Source organism: Pseudopipra pipra, chromosome 2, assembly GCF_036250125.1.
Source record: "Pseudopipra pipra isolate bDixPip1 chromosome 2, bDixPip1.hap1, whole genome shotgun sequence".
NCBI classification, from domain to species: Eukaryota; Metazoa; Chordata; class Aves; order Passeriformes; family Pipridae; genus Pseudopipra; species Pseudopipra pipra.
Window position 1 is genome coordinate 99333977 of NC_087550.1, and position 22326 is coordinate 99356302.

A 22326-nucleotide genomic window follows, 5' to 3' on the forward strand; every position below is an offset into this window, starting at 1 on the left:
TAAGAATAAAGTGAAAATAACTCTTTCATAAAGGAATAAGCATTAGTTTTAAAACACAGAGTGATTGGGATTTGGCCTTTGCTATAAAAGAACTTACTGTTGGGAAGGATGTATGGGGATCACTCATCTGCTGTGAAGCTGGTTGCTGGGAAGCCATTGACAGCTCACATTGTTGATGAGAAACAGTGGCTCTGTGACAACATTTGGTTTGGCTGGCAAGGATTAATTTATTCAAAACACACAGAGTCTGTTTGTTGTTCATTTTCAGAAACATCAGCTTCTGCTCCACATCAAAAGCCAAAAAAGACATTCTTTTTTAATTTTTCATGTAATACCAAATTTTTTGGCTTACGACATGACAAAGGCTTAAAAAAATGTTGATAGCTACAAATAAATGTTAGTTAGCATAACTTTTTCAAGTTTATATATACCTTAATAAAAACTTGGTAACTTTAACACAGGTATAATAATTTCCTTTCCTTCTTTGTTTTTCAGAGTTCAAACTATATGTGAAACTAAAAGCTTTTTTTTTTTATTTAAACTGGTTTTAACCCCCCCAGAATCTAAATCAACATTAAAATTTATTCAAATTAGGTAAGGAAAATCAAAGTATGTAACAGTAGTTTTTAAACTGTACTACCTATGTTTTTACGTGTTTACAATTGTTGTAGAATGTATTTTATATCATTATCTGTAATATATTGTATCAAAAAATGAAAAAGAAAACATTAATACAGTCACTTCCTTTCCTAATATTTTGTAATTTTAAATTTGTAACATTAATGTTTCAACCAATATATTGTTTACTTCATTTGGGTTCCTGGTTTGGGATAAACTTTTATCACAAAGAAGCAAAAAGAAAGAGTGTACTGACTTTTTTAAAAATCTATCTAAGCCACAGCGTCCCTAATGCTGGAGATATGCTCATCATATCTGAGGTTTTCACAGAGCTCTGAGGAACAGAGATAACTTTAAAGTTTACTCCAACATCCCCACTTGCCAGATTTCCAGCACGGCCGAGGTCCAGGGTTTTGACTGAAGCTCATTTCTTAATATTTAGCTAATTTAAATGCTAATTAGACTAATTTGATGAATAAAACATGGTAGGAATTCATTAGCAACTTTGCTGCTATTGCTTTACGTCTACAGAGAAATTTTCTACAACAGGACTCCAGGGACAGCAGCGCATCTGTTACCAGTTGAACAAGTTGGATTCTTTGTAATACTAAACCTTAGAGTTGGTAATATATTGCAGAACTGCAGAGAAGATGGAGGAGAAATTTTAAATTTTGCAAATCTAGCACATCCTGGACATAGGCCATCACTGAAGAAGAGGCCTTATGCTGTCCTGAGCCCATCTGCTTTGTGGGGTTTGCTCTGAGATTTATATACAGAGGAAGAAAATGTGCCTTATCTCTGTCTCACATTACCTACTACAGTCATTCCAGTTGTTCTGCCTGGTGTTGTTGGTGCCTATACAAAGAAATTAAATCATTCACCTCATGTCTGATACTGTGGATAGACTTTAATGGTTTTATTGAGCTCCATGAAATTAGTGAGGCTCCACAGCTGTGGAGCAGATATGAAAATTGATAAGACAGTGTCTTTGGAAGAATAGTTGGTTGGTTGGCTTTGTTTGTTTGTCTGGTTTGGTTTGGTGTCTTTTTGTTGTTGTCTTGGTTTTGTTTGCTTTGCTTTTTTTGGGTGAGCTTTTTTGTCTCTTTTTTTTAATGCAGCATGTGCCATTAGTGGCACTTGGGGATGTGGTTTAGCGGTGAAATGGCAGTGCTGGGTTAACTCAATCTTAAGATGTATTTCCCACCCTTAGGAATTCTAAGATTCTATGATTACCACACTCAACAAGGTACTTAAGCAGAAGCCAAATTTTTAAGACGTGACTTTGAATCTATTTAAAAACAAAAGTTGCTTTTGGGCTTAATTAGATTGCTGAATTTTAGTTTGAAAAAAAAAGACAGAAAATAAGAAGCCCTACGGAGAACTTCCATGGCAAAAAGTAAAAAGTTTTGCTAAACAAGAACCTGTTTTGGACACTCTTCTCTTCCTGTGTCCACTCCCATGGCTGAATTATTATGTCCATAGGGACATCTAGAAAATCCCCCATATATCTGGGAAATATAGGTTCAGATCTCTGCATACTGAAGATTTTCTGTGATACTCAGAGTGGAATATATAAGTGAAGGAACTCAAAGGCCTGTAAGCACCTGTCTTCTCTGGAAGATAAATATATTTCCTGTATGACTTCTGATGCCATATATGTACTTATACAATTAATTCTGATTTTAAAAAAAACAAAACAACAAAACAGTGGCTAATAGAAATCTAAATGTAGTTGTGGATCTGTGTGTTCCTATTTCTTTGCCTTAATTTTCTTCCTGTAAATATTACTATGAATCACAAAGGACCCAAAAAAATAAACATGTTACAGATAATAGGTGATGTGCTCAAGTGTAGTAGTGGTGGAGACCATATTAACATACCATAATAAAAACAGAACAGGAAGGAATGTAAAGGAGGTCATCTGTGTTGATAATACCATTTATCAGTGAAAAAGCTTCAAGTCAATTTGCCACTGTTTTAATTCAGTTCTGCACTTCTTTGTTTTAGTTTTTTGTGGTTTGTTTGTTTGTTTGCTTTTGTTTAAACTTTTGCTCCTGAATACTAGGAGTGAATGTAATTAGGTTTATAACTATTTCAAACAGAGTTCAGTACTTACTTCTACATGCTGACAGGTCTGAATGAGTTTTGCCAGAAGAGTTTCCAGCTCTGTATTCCTCTTAATAAGGTTGGTGAGGTTACTCTCCAAATTTTGCTGTTAAAAAAAAAGGAACACATTAGCATTTCAAAGAATTTAATGTTTAGGTAAATATTTGAAAAATCTAATTATACAGGTATGAACATGAGACACTCATTTTGGTATATAACATTATATGTGTGATTAGATTAAATGTTTTGTCTATGTGAGACAAGAGAGAAGAAAAGTTCAAGATAAGAATGAGTGCTAGAAAACAGACTTTCCAAGGACCCACTAAAAACTAGATTAAGCAATTAGTTTTAGTCAGGAGGAAAAAAAAAACAAGTAAGGAGAAGACCAGGAAAAGTTAAACATTTCCCCAAAAGAAGTGGCTTATTTTGACTGAGAACATTTTTGACTCCTTATTTCCTGCTCTCAGTCTAACATATGAATTTAAAAGCCAGCTGCTAACTGAGGTCTCTGAGCACATGCCCCTTTGGAACTGTACTTATAAGGACCAGTAGACAGGTCAGCACTTTTTTCTTGGGATTTGCAGTACTGTAGGGGGTCGATATAATTGATTTAATCCCCTAGTTCAGCAGTTATGTTTTTTAATCAATAATTCTAAAGAAAAGCTTCCTTTCTACACAGAAGAATGAAGTATCTGCTCACAGATTGTGCTTTCACTAACTGTTCTTTAGAGGGAACTTGTGGCTTGTGTCTGGTTTTATCAACTGATTATGGCTGCCATAAATATCTTCAGCCATGGGAGAAAGAGAACTTTCCAGTTAACGGACCTGAAGCTGCATCCTGGCTCTCTGCAGTTGCACATGAGATTGAGATCTAGCAACTAATGTTTCAGCCTCCTACAGAAAGGAAACCCAGGCATGTGAGGAGCAGGTCTGTGATGGCTGTGACCCACGCCCTGGTCTGGCTGCCTTGGGACCAGGACTTTACTGTGCATCCTGGAACTTGCAGCTACTAACTATTCACTTTTTACTACACATCCTGAGATAACTGCTGTTTTACATGAAATTTCAGCTTCTGGAAGCACATGGGCATGGAAAGGTCTGTGTTTTTGACATAACTGGAGACTTCTAGCATGACAAGCTGTTTCTTATTCACCTATATAAGTGTGTGAGACTAGTCACTTGCTTAGTATTCCTGACAAGCTGACAGTCTCTGACTTTTAAGTGTACTTTGTCCTCCAAGCAGTCCCTGGCATCTAGGAAGTATTGAACAAGAATACCAGAAGTGGGCCCGTGTTTTCCTCCCAAGAAGGGCTGTAGTGTCTCTGCAGAGCCTTCATTCATTTCAACCCTCTTCATCTTTTATTAATGGGTTTCTTTTCTTCATACTACTACTTTCCCTCCTATGTATCTATTCTATCATTTCAGTGCCTGCAGCTACCAGTAACTCATCTGACTTCTATCATCCTCCCCACAACGACCACCTCCATACATGCATTTAGTGCATTTAGTGTGTGTGTGTTTTTTCTTGTGCTGTTACTCCCTGCCAATTTCATGATCTTTTAAAACACTTTGTTCCTTGCCCTCCCTTTCTGCAGCTGTGCAGTTTCCTTACTCCTTCTTGCATATGGCTACAAACAAATGAAGATGGCAATATTTCACTGCTGAATCATATGTATTTTGGCATTTACCAGGGCTGATACCGTAAGCACTAGAGAAGCAGTCAGTTCTGTTCCATTAAGGAAAGAACAAGATTTTGATGGCTTTACATATATGACCCTTCCGAGAAGGGTGGTGGCTGTTTGAAACACATAATGTTGGCATTTTCTTCCCAGCACAGTTATGCATATTGTGTATCACTGGCTGTAAAAATACCTTTTACACTACATTTATTTTATAGCCCATTAAAACAAAGAGTAACAAGAATAGGCATCCTTCTGAACTGTTTGAGCTGTATCTTAGATTTCCATAAGCTGTACTGTGAACAATCTTAATTGCAAAGGCATGTTTGCTGTGCTGTCAGATGTCCCTTTGTAGGGCTGAGACTCATGCAAAGTCAAAATACCATATATAGTTACGGTATCAGATAACTTGTCTTTAAAAAACAGTTCCTTAAGATGATCCAAATGTGCAAATAGTCTTGAAATTTTATTTATATAACTTCTTAATATTATATATTAATTTTGTACAGTTATGGAACATTGCAGTGATTTTAGATAACTGAAAGTCAGTGATCTTCAACTAAGGCCATTAATACCTGAAAATTCAGTATTTTGCTCAGTATTGACCCATAGATTATATACAGATTATTATATTCATGATATTTTCAGATCCTGGATATAATAATCTATATTCCTGAATACATATCCTGGATAAAGAACAAAATCTTAGAATAAATTTCCTATCCACTGAATATAAACATAAACCCATATATATTATTATGGCTTCACACAGTCTCTTGATATCCTCTGCATTTTCTGACTATGAAAATGGAAGATAACTATAATAAGTGAATAGCCTTAGAAAGACTGGAGTTCCCATGCTCTAGCTCCTTGAACTTTGTAATTTTTAATCTGGAACAAATGGAATTTTGTTTCCATGCAAGGGATTGGGTTTTTTTAAGTCAAGAATGATCAGAATTTTGTTAAACTTCTGTTAAGAACAGTTTATATTAATGCTTTACAAGATAACAAGAACCTGGTGTTGCTTACTGAACTTAATTAATCTTTCCAGTTTCACTAGGCCAGTACTGAATGTCAGCTCTTAAAAGTGGCCTGACTTGAAAGTCTTTAAGGTCATTAAACATGATCAATTCTTGCAGTATGTTTATGCAGATTTTCTCTTGTCAGTATCTTCCTCCAGTACTTTCCCCTATTTTATTCCTATACAGACCATGGTACCACTTTGGCTACCACATGACAGTAGGTACCAGAAGCAGAATTTGAGCTCTGCCCTCTGTCTTTACTCTACATAGGGGAACCCAGAAAAAGCCTGAACATTTTAAATTTCAGAAGCAGAAGTTTGCTCACAGAGTTTCTAAAATGCTGCAACCTCATTTCACATCTGCACCTGGAACTTCCTTGGTTGCGCAAAACCACAATGCTAGATTTGGAGCTCTGGCCATCTTGGAAAATTGATCCAGTTGATGTAGACCAGAATTCCTGAGAGAGTGAATTGTAACCAGGTTTTAAGTCTGAAGAAAGTGTGCTCTCACATTATGATGAGTACATGTGAAAATACATGTGAATAATCTTATTCAAAATATCTTCCTTCTTCCCACCTAACCTTCTACTACTGTTCTGTTAGGTGAAGTGAACCAAATTACAATTGTATTTCTGGAAATGTTCTAGGTAAATTGTAATTTCTTAAACATTTGCACCTGCCTCTCCTTATCTTTTTTTTTTGTCAGTTGCTAATTTTCATTGTTATCTGTCTATTAAAAACTGATCTAGAAACACTAGGGTTATTTTTATTTAAAGAAGCACCATAGTTGCTGTACACTTGCTCTGTGGACAGGCTTCATGCATGTTAACTCAGTAGAGGCAAACTGCTCTCAAAAAGCAAAAGCAAGGCTGAATGCTTCCTGACTTACCAATGCAGAACTAGCCCAGGATCTTGACATTCCATGCGTGCTTTGAAACTGTTTTTACAACATCCAGTGTAAAGTGAAAAGAATGCTTACTGTCCATTTAGCATGGTCTGACAACTATACAATATAAATATTCCTATAATCTTGGGAATCTGAGTAGATGAAATCACAGACATGTAATTGAAAAAGACAGTTAAGGATAGTGTTTCATTTTGACTCTGCATGCCTATAAAATGATATGATCCAGGGACTAGAGTTTAAGTTGGAAAAATTAATGCCAAAAATTAGAGGAAGGCAACTCAGGACTGATCACATTTTTAAGCGGCTGTCTAGCTCACACTCAAATGATGATCATGTTGCAGTAATGATTGCGTGAGGCTTGTGCCCTGATTGAAGTGGGAGGTCAGACTAGATGATCATAGTGGTCTCTTCTGGCCTTTAAATCTATCAGTCTATGAAAACCAAATGTGAACCCATGCCCTTTGCCAAATTAACAGTCTCACGCAAAGCATCGCTTGTCTAAAATTGGAAGGTAGCACAAACAGATAGTCCTAAGCTACTATATGGATTGGAAATACTGTCAAAATAAATTAATGTAAGATTCTAAAGAAGAAAAATGCTGAGTTGTGTGCTCCTGCCTTACATCACAGCAGATAAAACAATAACATCCCCGAGATCATCTTCTCAGAAGCATTTTTCTGCTCCATAAAACTCTCTATTCAAAAGGCCACAAAATAAAACATAGCTATCAGCTACACTGAGATTTTAAATTCCATTTGAAATAAAGCAACTGTATTTTTCTAATTAAAATATTATTGTTCCTGCCATTGGTAAATATAAGTATTCATTTGAATTTTTGGCTCACTGCTTACTGGAAAGATGTGAGAACTGGTCTACTGAAACTGCAGCATATGCTAAGACACACACACTGTAGGATAGTATATGTAACAACAGCCTTGATCACCACTTACATTGAATCCATCATGATCAAAGCCTTTCAGCAGCAAACACTGACTGCAGTTTGCGTTTCCTTGATCCTGGTGTAAAACTGACCGGTGTAAGGCATATTTTGTGACTACCTCCTGGTTTAAAGAAGAAAACAACTTTGCACACTGGAAATTAAATTTAGTAATAATATAGGTTTCTTGAGAACCACAGCCACCCTTCCATCACCTCTTTACAAATGGTCAAATTTAAACAGAGCTTATGTATTTTCCAGTCGAGTTGGTTAAAGTTTATAAACAAAAGCCACACAGTTACACTGCAGTAAAACAGAGATGAGAAATAAAACACTGTAAAGCAGAAATGTGATTACATCCTAACTTACTCAAGCTAGCAAGGTAACCAGAGTGGTGTTGACATGGCAGATCAGTCTTTAGTATATGCAGGCTGGCTAGAGATCATAAATATACGCCCTGTCACTAACACAGTCCATTCAACCACATCTTCACTGAGACTATTTTTCCTCCTAGCTTGAAGGCATTATGCTTGCCTGTGCTCCAGTTACGTTTCCACCTCGTCGTGGTGACATACCCCACAAACTAGTCCTGTTGCCCCCAGGACTTGTGTCTTATCTATTAAAAAAGTTGCCAATCAAATCTGGAATAACTACCAAAATATCAATTATGGTTTTCAGCCCGGTTTTGGGTGTATGTGAGTTTAAGTTTTCTTTGGTGTTCTTTATTTAAATGGACATGTCACATTCACATGGAAAAACTTGAGCTAATTTTTATTCTATGTAATTTTCCTGAAATAGGTGACTACTCTTCTGCAGGATACATGTGATTGAAATGCATGTATTTCTCCAGCCAGGGAATGGTAACATTCGCAGTTAATAGGAATGATTGACCTCAAGTCTCAAATGTACAGAGCTTGACAACTGCGCTCCATATTTCTATGTGTAAAGAAATAACAGCTATCAACAGTGTTAATACACTCCTGGGGACTAAGATATTTATCTCAAGTGATTGTAGTATATCACAAGGAAAGACCCATGAGATACTACATTGTTAAGTAACTGTCCAGGACTATTTTTATTAAAAGCGCAATGAAAATATCTGCATTTGAAGCCACTATGACTTCAGTGGTGTGAACTAAGTTGTGTCTATTTTTATATTTCATAGGAATGTCACTTAATTTTTTATTAACCTCTATTTAATACAGGGCATTGTGGAAACTAAAGGAAATCCAAGCATTTCAAATTCTTGACCACATAAAATCTGAGAAGGCAATATTCTAGGAAAAACCTCCAATTGCACTCTTATGTCTCTGGAAAGCCACGTCCTCAAATACACCAATGGTCCTTGCCACTTGCAGCCACAGCTCTGCCCTTTGATTTAACTATACTCATTAGTCTTTTAGACTTCCTTCACTGTTCTTCTCTCTTCCTTGGAGCACAAGAGAAATTTCATAACTGGGGCCTTTGAGGAAAAAGAATAGGACAAGAAATATACATATGGTACACTATAGCAAAAGTTTTCCACTGATGTGTACTGTAAGGCTTCAGAAAGAAACAATATATATTCTTAAAAACTATTCTGCCCATAATAGGGACTGTGGTTACCAAGAACACAGGCCAATGAAACTTACATTGCTTAGTTATTTTCCTTATTGTAATGGAAGGACATACAAAAATGAAATTAAAATAACATTTTCTTTTAAACAGGCATTCAAATGTTAAGAACATTGTTCCAGTTTAGGAAGTGACAAAACTGACTATATAGGACAAGCTTTTTTTTAGAGATTCCCATTTCAATTAACCTATTAGAAGATATCCAAATGTTAACTTGGCTGGGATATGGGGGTTTTTTTCAGTCCTATTTTTAATTAATCAAAGAAGGACCAGAATATTAATCAGGAATCTAGGATCAAGAAAGAATAGGTTTAGCATCTGAGCAAATTAAAAGCAAAAATGTATCTTGGACTGATATGTGAGTTAATAAAGGTTTACAAAAGTGTAGATATATTTGAGGCCACAATATATTAGATTTTTTTTTCCTTCAATGAAGGAGTCAAACTGGAAGCTGAAGTGTTAAAGGAACATAACAAATACCAAACACCTTGCATTTAAAGCATGTCATTAAAGACTTATTGTGGACAGTTAGAGGGTTTATAAGCTCCTGCTTTTCCACGTGGGCTAATCCAGTGCAATGAAGGGGGTTAAGGAGAACTTGAACTATTGCACAGCTGTTCTGCAGCATCCTACATCTAATTCCAACCTCCCAGGACATGGAATGTACTTAAAACCAGGAATTCAACATGAGCTCCTGCTCATGAGATGCATAGTGTAATCTTGCACAAGCAAGATCTGGGAAGTATTCATTCCAAAAACTGAAATTTTAAGTTTTTCACAAAGCTAATGACAGACATCTATATGAAAAGAAAGCAAAAAGACTATCTAAAGAACCACAATTTATGCAGTGTTACTGAAGTCCTGGTTTCTACAGATGTCTGCCTAAACATTTTTGAAAGCTTGTATTTATTTAAGAGGTTTTATTGTGGAAAAAAATCTGGTTTTAATCAGTCAATACATGTTACTGCATTTTGCGGTTGAAAAATTCTATCTTATCTAAGCAGGTATGTGTAAAAACAATTCAGTATTATGCAAAACTGGCAGGTTAGAAAGGACAGCTAGATAGGTAAGGAGTAGAGAAGGTCAACATGGTGATTTGGTCTGTATAAGGTAACAGACTGGTGGAGCTGCCACAAACCTAATTCAGCTCTTTCTGCTGGCTTGTAATAAAGCTGACACTTGAGGGCGGCTGCACCCATCTGTATTTATGTTTCTCAGCATAGCAAACAGACCTCTACAGCTTGCTCTCCTGAGGGTATTAATTGTCCATCCAGAGAATGAAGCTATGAGTCCATCTCCTGTGCAGTTCCGCTATAGGGAGGAAACAGGTGCATCTGTGAGCACAGTATATTCGCAGCTGTTGCCCTGGTGGTGTATTAGGAGCCATACAGGCACCATCAGTAAGCCCAAGTGAAGCCAGAGAACAGCAACTTTTTCAGAAAATGCCAATCCCACTGTCAAATGGCATGGTTCATGAAGCAAGTGTCAACCACTAGTCAACCAGAAAACCCAATTCTGACATAGGGTGAATTATACTAAACCAAGCACCACTTAAAATTGTGTTTTATGGGGAGTTGTTTTTTATGTTTATAAACTCTCCAAAATTTTGCCGATAAGTACACCATGAGCTAATTCTTCCACTCTGGAGTGCTCTGGTTTTGCATCACTGAAGTCATTGGTGGCTCTGCCTTTTCTTTGCAGTGAAAAGGCTCCAGCTGGGAGAGGTTACTCATCTTAAAAAAGTTGGCATCTGTCCAGTTTAGTGTTCATTCTGTCACATGCTCACTGTCTTGCTGCCCATGGTTAGAGCTTGGTCTGGGCAGAAGTGGGAATCTCCCTGTGTTTTCTTCTCCTCATTTGCTCTATTTCCTTTTCAGTAAACTAAAACCATCTACTAGATTGAGTAAATGCCCTGAAATAAGTTTGGTAGGGGAACTTGACTTCTCCACAGTCTTCAAGTCTAGATACAAGTTTAAGTACTTTTTGGAAAAGAAGGCTTAAACATTCATCTAAAATACTTGTCAACCTGGCCTGATAATATAATTTATCAGTATTTTCCTATACAAAACTTTTGACCAAGGATCAGATCTCACATTAAGGAGTTACTAAAATAATCATCCTTGACTCAGATTCCATCTACAGAGCTGGTATTATATTTAAACCTTTGACTTTATAGGTTCCTATGGAAAAACCAGAAAATGTTAAATAATCTTAGTATAATTACATACTTAGGGACTTATTAAAACAATGTGATGGTTGTGAGCTGAACTTTAAATAGTGAGTATAAATTGCAAGGTACAGATCATGATTTGGAAGCAGATTTTATTTCATATTTCTCTCATAGTCAGGTGAAGTTTCTGTTCTGACCTGCCAATATTTTACCAGAGATCAACTCAAGATTTCAAATTCACTAACTAACAACAAAAAAAAGAAACCAAGCCAAACCTAAAAAAAGACAAAACCCAAACCAAAAGAGCAACAACCCCTCCACAAATTTTAGCTGGAAAACTAAAAGGTCTGAGTATTCTTTAAATACTGATACACTGGAAAATGAACCATGACTAGTACAGGACTTCATTTTTGCCTTGTATTTTGCAACTGATAAATGAAAGAAAAGCATACCAAGAAGACAGTCATCAGTCAGAAGTACCATCCTCTCCCATTTAATGTAAAACACTAACAGCTTTTCCTTCTCTTACCTCAGCAGTGTATCCGACTGTTCTCAGACATCCTAATCTCTCTCACTACTCTTATTTACAAAATGTGTTCATAATTTGCCCCTTTTTTTTCTACTCATGCTGTGATCTGTCCAGCTGCTGCTACAATGCACCCCTCACTTCCTGCTAGATTTTATGAACCTGAGTTGGACTCAGTTGCTGGCTGTTGCTTTGCTCGCAGTGCATGGTGCCAAGAGTTTCTGTGAGGAAGGTCTGAAAGTAACTTGGATGCTCAAGGAAATGCTCAGGGAGTGAGGGATGCATGCTACAGCCAGAGGAGCACTGGATAGAAATAACTTCTATCCTTCCCCTGCTAAAACACTATTTTTCAGTCCCTTCTGCAGTACACATTCACAAAGACTAAAATGCAATAGTCAATTCAATGACTTATTTTTTAACAGCCCTCGACAATGTATTTGCAATAATTGAAAAAACCAACAAGCAAAAGCAAACGTCCCATGTAGAAGTCATGGCACACTTGGGTATTTCACTTATTTCAACACTGCAGATGATCACAGATATATTTTATTTTACTGATATGAACTAATCAACACGCTTGCAACACACGTGGGTAGAGCCCTTCCCAAATCTTCGTTCGCGAAGCCTAGCCATGAACATGAGGAACTAGTCAATTAGTATGAACTGATGAATTGTTCATGTGAGTATGAACAATTGCATGAGAATACTTCTTAGTGAATTTTAGCTCAGAAAAGCATGATTGCAAGCACTTTTGTAATTTATTTTTACTATGTTCCTATGATCATAAATCACTTGTAGCATGCCAAACAATAAACATAACTCAAATCACTTCATCCATAGTTGAGATCATCACTAGTTGAGATTCCATATATATTAAACATTATTTTCTAGTTTTTTTGTTTCTGATTACACACAGTTTGAAAGGTAAAACTGGGGTAAAACTTCTGTCAGTTAAGAATCAGTGGATTGTGACAAAATATTCCTAGTACCATCACAGAATTCTGGTCTCACAAGACATTTAAAATACACATTAAAATATAAAAATTCTACTGTAGTTTGCAAGATGATAGATCACATCGTATGAAATCAAAGGATGTTTTTTGGAAAAAAGTGCAAATAGAAGTCCAGATATGTGCACCTGTAAGATTTTAAACTCACACTGTTCAAGCATGTGCTTATCTATCCCTGGTTGGGTGCATAGACCAGGGAACAAGAGGCTGGACCAGAGTGCTGCAGAAAGGGACCTGGGGGTCATGGTCGACAGCAAGTTGAATATGAGTCAGCAGTGTCCCGGCAGCCAGAAGGGCCAACTGTGTCCTGGGGGGCATCAGGCAAAGCATCAGCAGCCAGTCGAGGGAGGGGATTGTCCCACTCTGCTCTGCACTGGGGCAGCCTCACCTTGAATATTGTGTGCAGTTTTGGGCACAGCCATATAAGGAAGACATTAAGCTATTGGAGAGTGTCCAAAGGAGGGTAACGAAGATAGTGATGGGTCTTGAGGAGAAGCCACATGAGGAGCAGCTGAGGGCACTTGGTTTGTTCAACCTCGAGAAGAGAAGGCTGAGGGGAGACTGCATTGAAGTCTACAGCTTCCTAGGGAGGGGAAGAGAAGGTGCAGGCACTGATCTCTGGTTACTCTGTGGTGACCATCGATAGGACTGAGGGAATGGTCTGAAATTGTGTCAGGGGAGGTTTAGGTTGGATATTAGAAAAAGGTTCTTCACCCAGAGGGTGGCTGGGTGCTGGAACAGGCACCCTTAGGAAGTGGTCACAGCACCAAGCCTGACAGAGTTCAAGAAGTGTTTGGACAATGCTCTCAGGCACATGGTGTGACTCTTGAGATGTCCTACACAGGGTCAGGAGTTGGCCTCGATGATCCTTGCAGGTCCCTTCCAACTCAGCATATTCTGTGATTATATGATCTTCAAATGATTTACAAAGAATTTTAGATTCTTTCATCTTATTTAGTCCAGCATATCTAAACTAAGGATGCAGAACCAAGCTCATCTTACATGGTCTGCTGATCGTCTTCACATCATGTGAGCTAACAGTAGCAAAACGTAGAATCAGCCTGCCTGAACCCTCCCATATAGCTTTGCCTACTTTTCTTTAGCCATTTAATATGACAGGCATTCAGGTAATGAAAAATAAATGACCTCACATTTTGGTGAAAAGACCAGCAATTTAGATAGATGTGCAAATCCAATTATTCCTGAAGAAAGAGAAGGAGAGATCTTAACATTTCATTTGACACATTTACATAATGGGATCAATTTATACGGACTTCCTCCAGACAAATTATTAATTTGATTTATGACAGCCTTTGAAGTTTTCCTACTATCAAGGCTAGCAAACTTATTCTGCTGAAAACATAAGACAATGCTGGTTATATAAGTATGTTTTTCATGGCACTTTGGAAAGATAAAAAACTTTAAAGAACATGGAAGTCTTAATTTGAGGCCTTCAATTAATTCAGTTAGATTTTGATCTCAGGCAAAGTTTTCTTTGGAGAAAAGACAAGGACTTGATTTATCCAGTACATTACTTGGGGTCTGAATTTTCTACATCCAATGTTTCTGAGAGCTGGGCCTAAAGACTTTGTGAGAAATACCTTCTCTTTAGCCATACAAAACATACACAAACAAGCATGCATTTACATAGGTACTCATACATGCTCTGTAATATGAAAAAAATGAGTTATGCAATGTGCAAGTGGTGTAGAGAGAGACCACTGAGTATTCTCTGCTATTTTTGTGCATGGTCAACAATGGCATTCTGAGGTTACACTATACTTATTGAGTCCTGACTTCATACAAGGGCAGCTTTTAAAACACCCCATGACTATTTAGCTCTTTAAAATCCTTTTTTCTTTTCATTGACTGAAGAGTTAGATCCCTTCTCCCTGGAGAACTGAAGACTCAGGGAGCCTCATCACAGTATCCCTGTACTTAAAGGGCGCCTGCAAAGCATAGTGTCTCTTCACAAGCAGTCACATGGAGAAGATAAAGAGCAATGGGTACAAGTTGCACTGAGACATTTCACCTCAATGTAAGAAAGATATTTTTTACAGTGGGAACTATCATTTCATATAAGAGCCTCCCCAGGAACATGGGACAGTCCTCAACACTGGGGGTCTTCAAGATGCAATTGGACAGATAGTGTACATAACTTCATCTAGGTTCCCTTCTACATGCAAGGTTGAAACAGATCATCATTCGAGGTCTCTTCCAAATTGCAGGGTTCTATGGTTGATGGTTTATTAACCATTTTTATTAGTTAAAGGGCTGTACCTATAACTGAATTATTCTTTTAAGTATGGCTCTGTGTGCATGTGCGTGTGCATGGGTGCACATGTGCACGGGTGTATTTTAGCAAGTACTCCAGTGAAACCAACCTAAAGGTTAGCTTGGCCTCTTACTCTAGCTCACTGAGCTCCATGGCTGTATTTTGAGCTGATTGGCCAAGTTGATACTATTTCAATTACAGAACTCTTTCCTGATTTTGAGCACTAGAGGGTCATTAACAGTCAAAAGTGAATTATGTACAGGAGAGGAGAACTGAGATCTCTCTAATTCCTATTGGCCTGGTCCACTCCTTCCTGTATCTCCAGAAGTTTGGAAGACAAATCCTGGGAACACTTTTGAACCCTCAGGACGTCAGGCTCCCCCATACTGAGAGCCTTATTTTCCTCAGTACTGTACATGAGAGCCTGTTTGCCCTCTGCATAAACACGCAAGTCTGTGAGATGGCCAAGAAAGTAATTGTGCAAATAGCTGAGGAGGTGCCAGGAGAACTACACCATATATTGCCTGTGCAACTATGTTGAGAGAGGTTCTATTTTCCAAATTGTTCTTACATTATGACAGGAAAAGCAAGTTGGTTTTGGTAAACCTTTCACTTTGTTGTAACTGTTCATGCAGGAGATGGGAATTCCATTTTGGAAATTGCATATTCTAGATAATATTGAATATCGAAATGACAGGTCCATTAGCTTCCATTTTTTTCATTTTTTTTTCTGCCAGAGTGGCTTCTATTGCATACACAGTGTAAAACTAGCTTTTATTCAGGATTTTTTAATTAATAAGGAATTTATTTTACTTTATAATTCAATATCTCAGGGGTCTTTTTGTTTTTGTATTAATGCATTTATTCCCAAAGCTAACAGCAACTCAAATCTTCCAATGTCTTTGTTTCCATAGTAACCACCTTATTTTGACTGAAAGAAACAAATGACACACCAAATACATGAGGCCCTAAAACGCTTTAAATTACTCATTCAAATAATTAAAAAAATTGATGAAACAAATTTTCTTAATAGAGATAAAACAGTAATAATGCATACTTTGTACTTTCCCTATACGAATTTCAATTACTTTTACAAAAGAAAAACTTTATGATCCTTATTTTACAGATTATTCAGTTTCCCTAAGATAAAATGCCTTAAATAAAAAATGCATTGAAGGCTACACTGGTTTTTCTGCTGAGTCAGTGGGCTTTAAATGAGATTCATCAGAGGCCAGTAAAGTTAAGGAGATCCCTCTCATCATGGATACCGTGTGCTGGTAACACATATTTGTTCAGGCAAGTTATCTGGGCGCTCAAGATAATGATTATTACTTTGTTGTCAGAGTGGTATCAATTATTTCTCAAACAACATATACATGATTACTGATGACAGTAAAAGCAATGCCTCAAAGAAGCCTAGGTTTGGCATAACACAGGCACGTTGCCCTTGCCACAGTCCAGTGATCAAAATGAAAACTTACTGGATCAACATTCCCAATTCAGACTTCTAAAATTAGCAGCTCAGAAACATTTTACAAAAAAATTATCTTGCTGCTGAATGCAATTTTGGAACTGCGTATCTGGAAAAAGAAGACTTCAGTACTTCCTGATGGGTTCGTCCAGACCTTTAAGGTTGTCCATTCCCATTACTAAACATGTGCTGTGGTATGTCTCCAGTGTATGACACTAGCTCCTGGGCACTTTTCAAAGTAAATAGAAGTCTGGTTTGTTTCATCTGGCAGAGTTCCCTACAGGTAACCTCAGAAATGTCTTAGGTACAAATGAAATTTTTACATTAAAAATGCATTTGTGACTAAGGGTCAAACAACAAGCACAAAAATCAAATGCGAACAAAAGAAAAGAGAAACAGAGTAAAAGCAACAGATTTAATAGCACAACTTGTTGATTTTCTTTAAGGAAACACTGTATTTGGAAATACAGCTCTCAACCCTGATAATTGCAGAAAAGGCCCCACAGATCCTGTGGACAATGAGCTGACCATGTGCTCTCACAGCAAAAGTGGCTGTTGTCACCTTGAAAGCTCAAATGCTTGAAAGTTCAAATGCTGAAGAGGTTGCCCGAAGAGGTTGCTTAAAGGGGCTGTGGGGTTCTATCCTTTAAGACAATCAAAATAGTTAGTCCCTAAGCAACATGCCCTCGTTTTGCAAGGGGCTGACTAGATACTTCCAGAGGTCTCTTCCAAACTAAATTATTCTGTAACTCTGTAATTAAGATGCTTATCTTCATACATCATAAATTTTACTAAAATCGTGAAAATCTGTAGATAAATAGTTGAGCCTTAGATAACTTTTATATAAAGAACTTAATGAAGTATATTTTTAGAAGCTTTCGTATACACTACTTTCTGTTTCAGCAGAGCTATGAGACCAAGAACATCCCAATATGAAGTAAGCTAATGTGCTTTCCATAAAAGTACAAGGAACTATTAAATACCCATGAATTTAAGATTTTATGTTTTCAAGGAGACATATTTTGGGAAAATCAATTTTAGGATTTTGATAAGCCTATTAATTTATCATATATGACTAATAGACTCATCATAATAGTACATAAGTGTCAACTTATTGTACATTTGACTGCACTATTTAAAGTATGTGGTAAGCCATGAGTGAATAATATGGCCATATAGCTTTTTCTGTTCACTTCCTTTAAACTATTCTTTGAAATCTTACCTTCTGCACAATATCAACTTTTAGTGAATAAAATTTCTGGGTAATGTACAGTTAGAGAAACATTACGTCTTTCCTGCTTCACCTGGAATCTTTGACAAAGAGCAAGACTGCAGCTTATTAAGGGATGTTTTCTGTTTTCAGTGCAATTGTGAGAGATGGCAAATAGAACAGAGATTCCAAGGCATCTTCAGCCTTTACTATTTCATGTACTCAACTAGATACAGAAATCTGATTTATTTTCCTCCCTTCAGCATTGGTTGGGCACTCCAAGCAAGGGTGGAAAAATTGCCACTCTTTCTTCAGGTTTTAGTCTGCCAGCACGTGGCATCAGGCACTTGTGGTTTAGTGCTCCTGGGCTGCGCTAACAGGCATGGAAGTTTCAAAGCGCTTTGAATTAAAAACCCATCAATGGAGAGAACAGATTCAGACCTGCTTTTAACTGCTTTTACATTTGCTTTCTTGATGTGAAAGCTGTAGGGCAAAAGAAAGAAAAAGCCTTAAAATGTGTATGGATTGCTTTACATAGAAGTACAAATGAAACTAACAGAATTTACTCCTATACAGTTATAGAAAACTGTAAAGAAAGAACCACCTAAATGAATTACACATCCTTATATAAAACTTCTGCCTACTTCTCAGTTTTACCATAATAGCCTGGCTGTCCTGTTTTTCACTGTCCCATTAAATATTGCTTTTTTTTTTCAGTCAAGCTGAAGCGAAATCCTTAAATCTTTTGAGGCCATGCAGTATGGGTCTCCTAATTAGGACATCCTATAGAAATACAATTTAAAAAAAGATTGGAGAAAGGGGAAAGAATAGTATATAATACTTTGTACTGAAATAATGTCCCAATTAAATAAAAATGCAAGCTAAATATTTCACGCTCTTCGTTTTTCCCTAGAGGTCTTGCATAAGGCTAAAAGCATTTTCAGTTTAGTCCCACAGAATAAAAAATTTGTGTGCTATTCTGCATCAGAGCTGTAATTAGTCATTTTGATACTAACAATGGAGTTTATAATTTCACACCAGGCTGATCATCACTTGAAACCATTTCTTTCAGCTCAGTACATCCCCTGTTAATTGGAATGTTTTGCTAGTGGTGTGTTGCCATTAAGATACAGTCATGTCATTATGGCCATTAGGCTCAACCTCTTCTCTTGAATACAACCCAGGAAACAGCCATCCGGAATACATGCCTATGGATAGCTGGATTCAGATATACTAATGGCTGTCTTGTTGGTCCACTGCGAGTTTTAGGTGAAATAAAGAAATTAGTATGCAAAATGTTGCAGTCTCTCTTGCACATGAGGTCAGATTCTGCAATTACTGTGGTCATATCTGGACTTAGAAAGCTGAGAATTTATAATGTCTGCCTGCAGCAAGTTTTTAAAAGTAGAAGTTTCACTATACACAAAGGGCTAAATCCAGCCAATAGCTGAATGCTAAGAATCAGATGATTTCCAAAGATGTAGCTCAGTTCATAATTTATCCTCAAGTATTTAGAACATATTTCAGACTTTTTAAAGCTGTTGCTCATATCAACGATTGTAGTTTCACCTATGATTATTTGTATTTGACATTTCCCATTATTAGATCCTTATTTCAAATACAGAAATGTCAAACTTCAGTTATATCAGATTAAATTTTCCAGTTATAATATTTCCTTGGCCTGATTTTATTTAATTTCCATTTTTATGCAAATGCCAGATAAAACCACCAGCTAATTTTACAAAACAAGTTACAGAAAATATGCTGCCATTAATGATGAAAAGTCTTGCTCTGCTGTTTCAGTGCTTTGAAAGCTGGACTTAAATTTGGCAGGACAGGTTTATGTGCCAGGTATATGACTTTTTGCCTTTAGCTGTCAGTCCTCCTAAATTCAGATAAGATCTGGAAAAACTGTTCATCACAGTTTTGCAACTAAAAATTCCGAAAACTGTCAATGCTAGTTGAGCTCCAGACTCCCAGTTGACCAGATGGCATGTGTACCATCCTGGTACAGCTCAGGGCTACTAAAACCAAATTACAATATCCTTGTAATGACTTCTCCCACCTGATGACCTAAGGCAGGGTGATATACCAGGTCTAAAAGCAGAGAGAATTTGTCTCTCCTGTACACCAGTTGCCCTCCCATGAGGACCCACTAGGTAATGCAGAAAAGTTCAACTGAAAATTGACATGAAGCAAGCGTCATATGTTAGAGACAGAGAAAGGATTATGATAAAGACATGGAATCAGGTGGACTAGCAATGGATAAAAAATGCTCCTGGTGAGGCTTGATTGGAAGGTGGTGCTGGGAAGAAATGGGGATGGATAGCTGGAAAACAGAGCGAGCAAGGGTCACTTAGAAAAAGGATACTGAGACTGGGAGTTGGGTGAACTGGAAGCCCCTCTGGAAGTACAGCCAGACAAGAGAGCCTCAAATGAGAGGGTAAAACAGCAGGGTAGATACTGGAAATTATAACCCCAGGAATGAAAAAGGGGCAGAGATGGTGGAAAGATAAGGTGATGGGAGGAAGAAACAGAGCAGAAGAAGGACCAGGGGAAAGTCAGAGTAGTTAGATGAGAATATATAAATGGGAATTACTGTGTTGAGGAAACAGCTGGGAAAATAAAGCCTTGCAGGGCAGATCCACTAGGGAAAGAGACCAGGAAGGGCAGAGCCCTGAGCAGAATAGTGGTCTGTGGCATGGCAGGAGCTTACCGAATATAGATGAGCATCCATGGAGGTCCAAGCAGTCTGGGAACCAAAGGAGAAGGTTTAGAATAAATACAGATGTAGAGGCAGGGAAATATTAATCTTGGGACACGGATGCTGAGCATGTACAACCGGAAAAGGATTTGAACAGGCAAGGAGAGTGAGACTGGGTGTCAGGAAAGGGGAAAACCAGGTGAAAGGAAAGAAGATGGGAATTAGAAATTAGTCTGCCTCAGAGAAAGAGCCCTCTGGATGAATAATTCTGCAAGACTTTGTGTGGGCTTATTTGACAGAGAAAAACATCAGCACCAGATAGCCTTCTTATAAATCTCAAATGATCCCTATGATATCAGCTATATTTTCCAATTTAGCAAAATATTTCCATCTGCCAGCAGAAATGCAATCATATTTTACAACAGAATCACATAAATGAGACCAATAGAGACAACATTCTCATTTTTATTGTTTCTCAGAATTCTTTTTTGCAACCTTGAGAATACTTCTTGCATGCCAAATGTGAGAAGTAAAAACCAGAAGTAGTCCAATGGTTGTCTTTGGAAATACTGCTCTTTTGTAGGCACTTAAAAAGGCAAACATCAAAGGATCCTCTACTATTCTAAACTATCAACTTATGATTTCTATGAATTTTGCCATTGATTTGATTTAGGTAGGATTTCATACCATCTTTATTCGAAAAGAAACTGAACTAAAACACTTGTTCTCCTAATCTAGCTTTTAATTAACAAAAGGTTGCAATGTTATTGTGATTATTTGATTTTTCATTTGCTAAGGATATCTTAGTGTAAGGACCAACACTTTTATCTCTGTTGTAGTTTTTTTTTCCTTTTTCTTCTCTGACATCAGCAATCAGAGGAAAAATTAAAGTGGTTTAATTTTCCATAATATGATTATTTCACAATATGTGTTTTCTTAATTTTATGGTTTAACTCAAGCTCACAACTAAGTACCACACAGCCAGGCTGGACAGAACCTCAAGGATTATGGTCCAAACTTTCTTGGCAAAAGCATAGTCTAGACAAGATGGTCCAGCACCCTGACCAGCCAAATCTTAAAACTGTCCAACACTGGGGAATCCACCACATCCCTGGGGAAATTATTCCAATCACTGATTGTGAAAAATTTTTCTTTTGTATCCAATCAGAATCTCACCAGTAGTAATTTGTACTCATTACCCCTCATCTTTTTCATGGGAGTCCTTGTAAAAGGAAGTCCCCATCTTCTTTGTAGTCACTTCGTAAATACAGAAACGGCATGATAAGGTCTCCCTTAAGCCTTCCTTTCACAAGGTTAGACAAACCCACTTAGCTGAAGTGAAATCCTTAATTCTTTTGAGGGTATACAGTACAGGTCTCCTAATTAGTACAGCCGGCGGAAACTCAATTTAAAAAAAGACTAGAGAAAGAGGAATGAAAGTCCTTGACTTGGACTAAGCACTGCTTGGGAACAACTAAACCATCAGTTATCAACATTATTCTCACACTAAATCCAAAACTCAGCATGTACCAACCTGACGGTGCCAACTGGTTTTAAAGATATTGTCCAACACTTGTCATATGTCAAAGGGTGAAATGTTCTCCTCCAGTACTTTTATTAGGTGTTAGCCATTTGTCTTACCCTGCTAGATATTGCTGTTTGTTCAAGGAATAAGTCACTGTTTGGAAGAAAAGCTGCTTTTGAAAATGAATTCATATGCCTGACTTAGCCCACACAGAGAAATCCTAGAAAATTCCAATTCCCTTGTGAAAAAAATACTTAAGCAAAACAAGATTTACCACTTCTTTTAAGAGATTCAGGAAATGACACAGTGCACAGTGAGCATGTTTTTAAAAGGAACAGGTTTACTATGCTACTTTCTTATTTCTCCTAAGGAAAAAAATATTCCTAACTGATAACATCCAGAAAAGAAAAAAATGAAAAAATCATCATTGAGAGCTCCACTACTTTGAGCACAGGCTGGTGGGAAAAAAATCTACAGAGCAAGATTTTCACATACGGTTTTTCTTGACTGTTTTTCCCAGGAGTGATGTTTATTCTCTGGCCTTTGCCACTTC

General features: G+C 37.3%; 1 protein-coding gene across 4 annotated transcripts in view; it reads right to left on the reverse strand.

The window, feature by feature from the left end:
• Positions 1–22326, reverse strand: part of MID1 (midline 1) — a 174724-nt gene that overhangs the window by 40637 nt on the left and 111761 nt on the right. For all 4 annotated transcript variants that reach the window (XM_064646589.1, XM_064646590.1, XM_064646588.1 and 1 more), the window contains one exon: positions 2735–2830. In XM_064646589.1, the coding sequence (XP_064502659.1) occupies positions 2735–2830 (96 nt within the window). The remainder of the gene's footprint in view (positions 1–2734; positions 2831–22326) is intronic.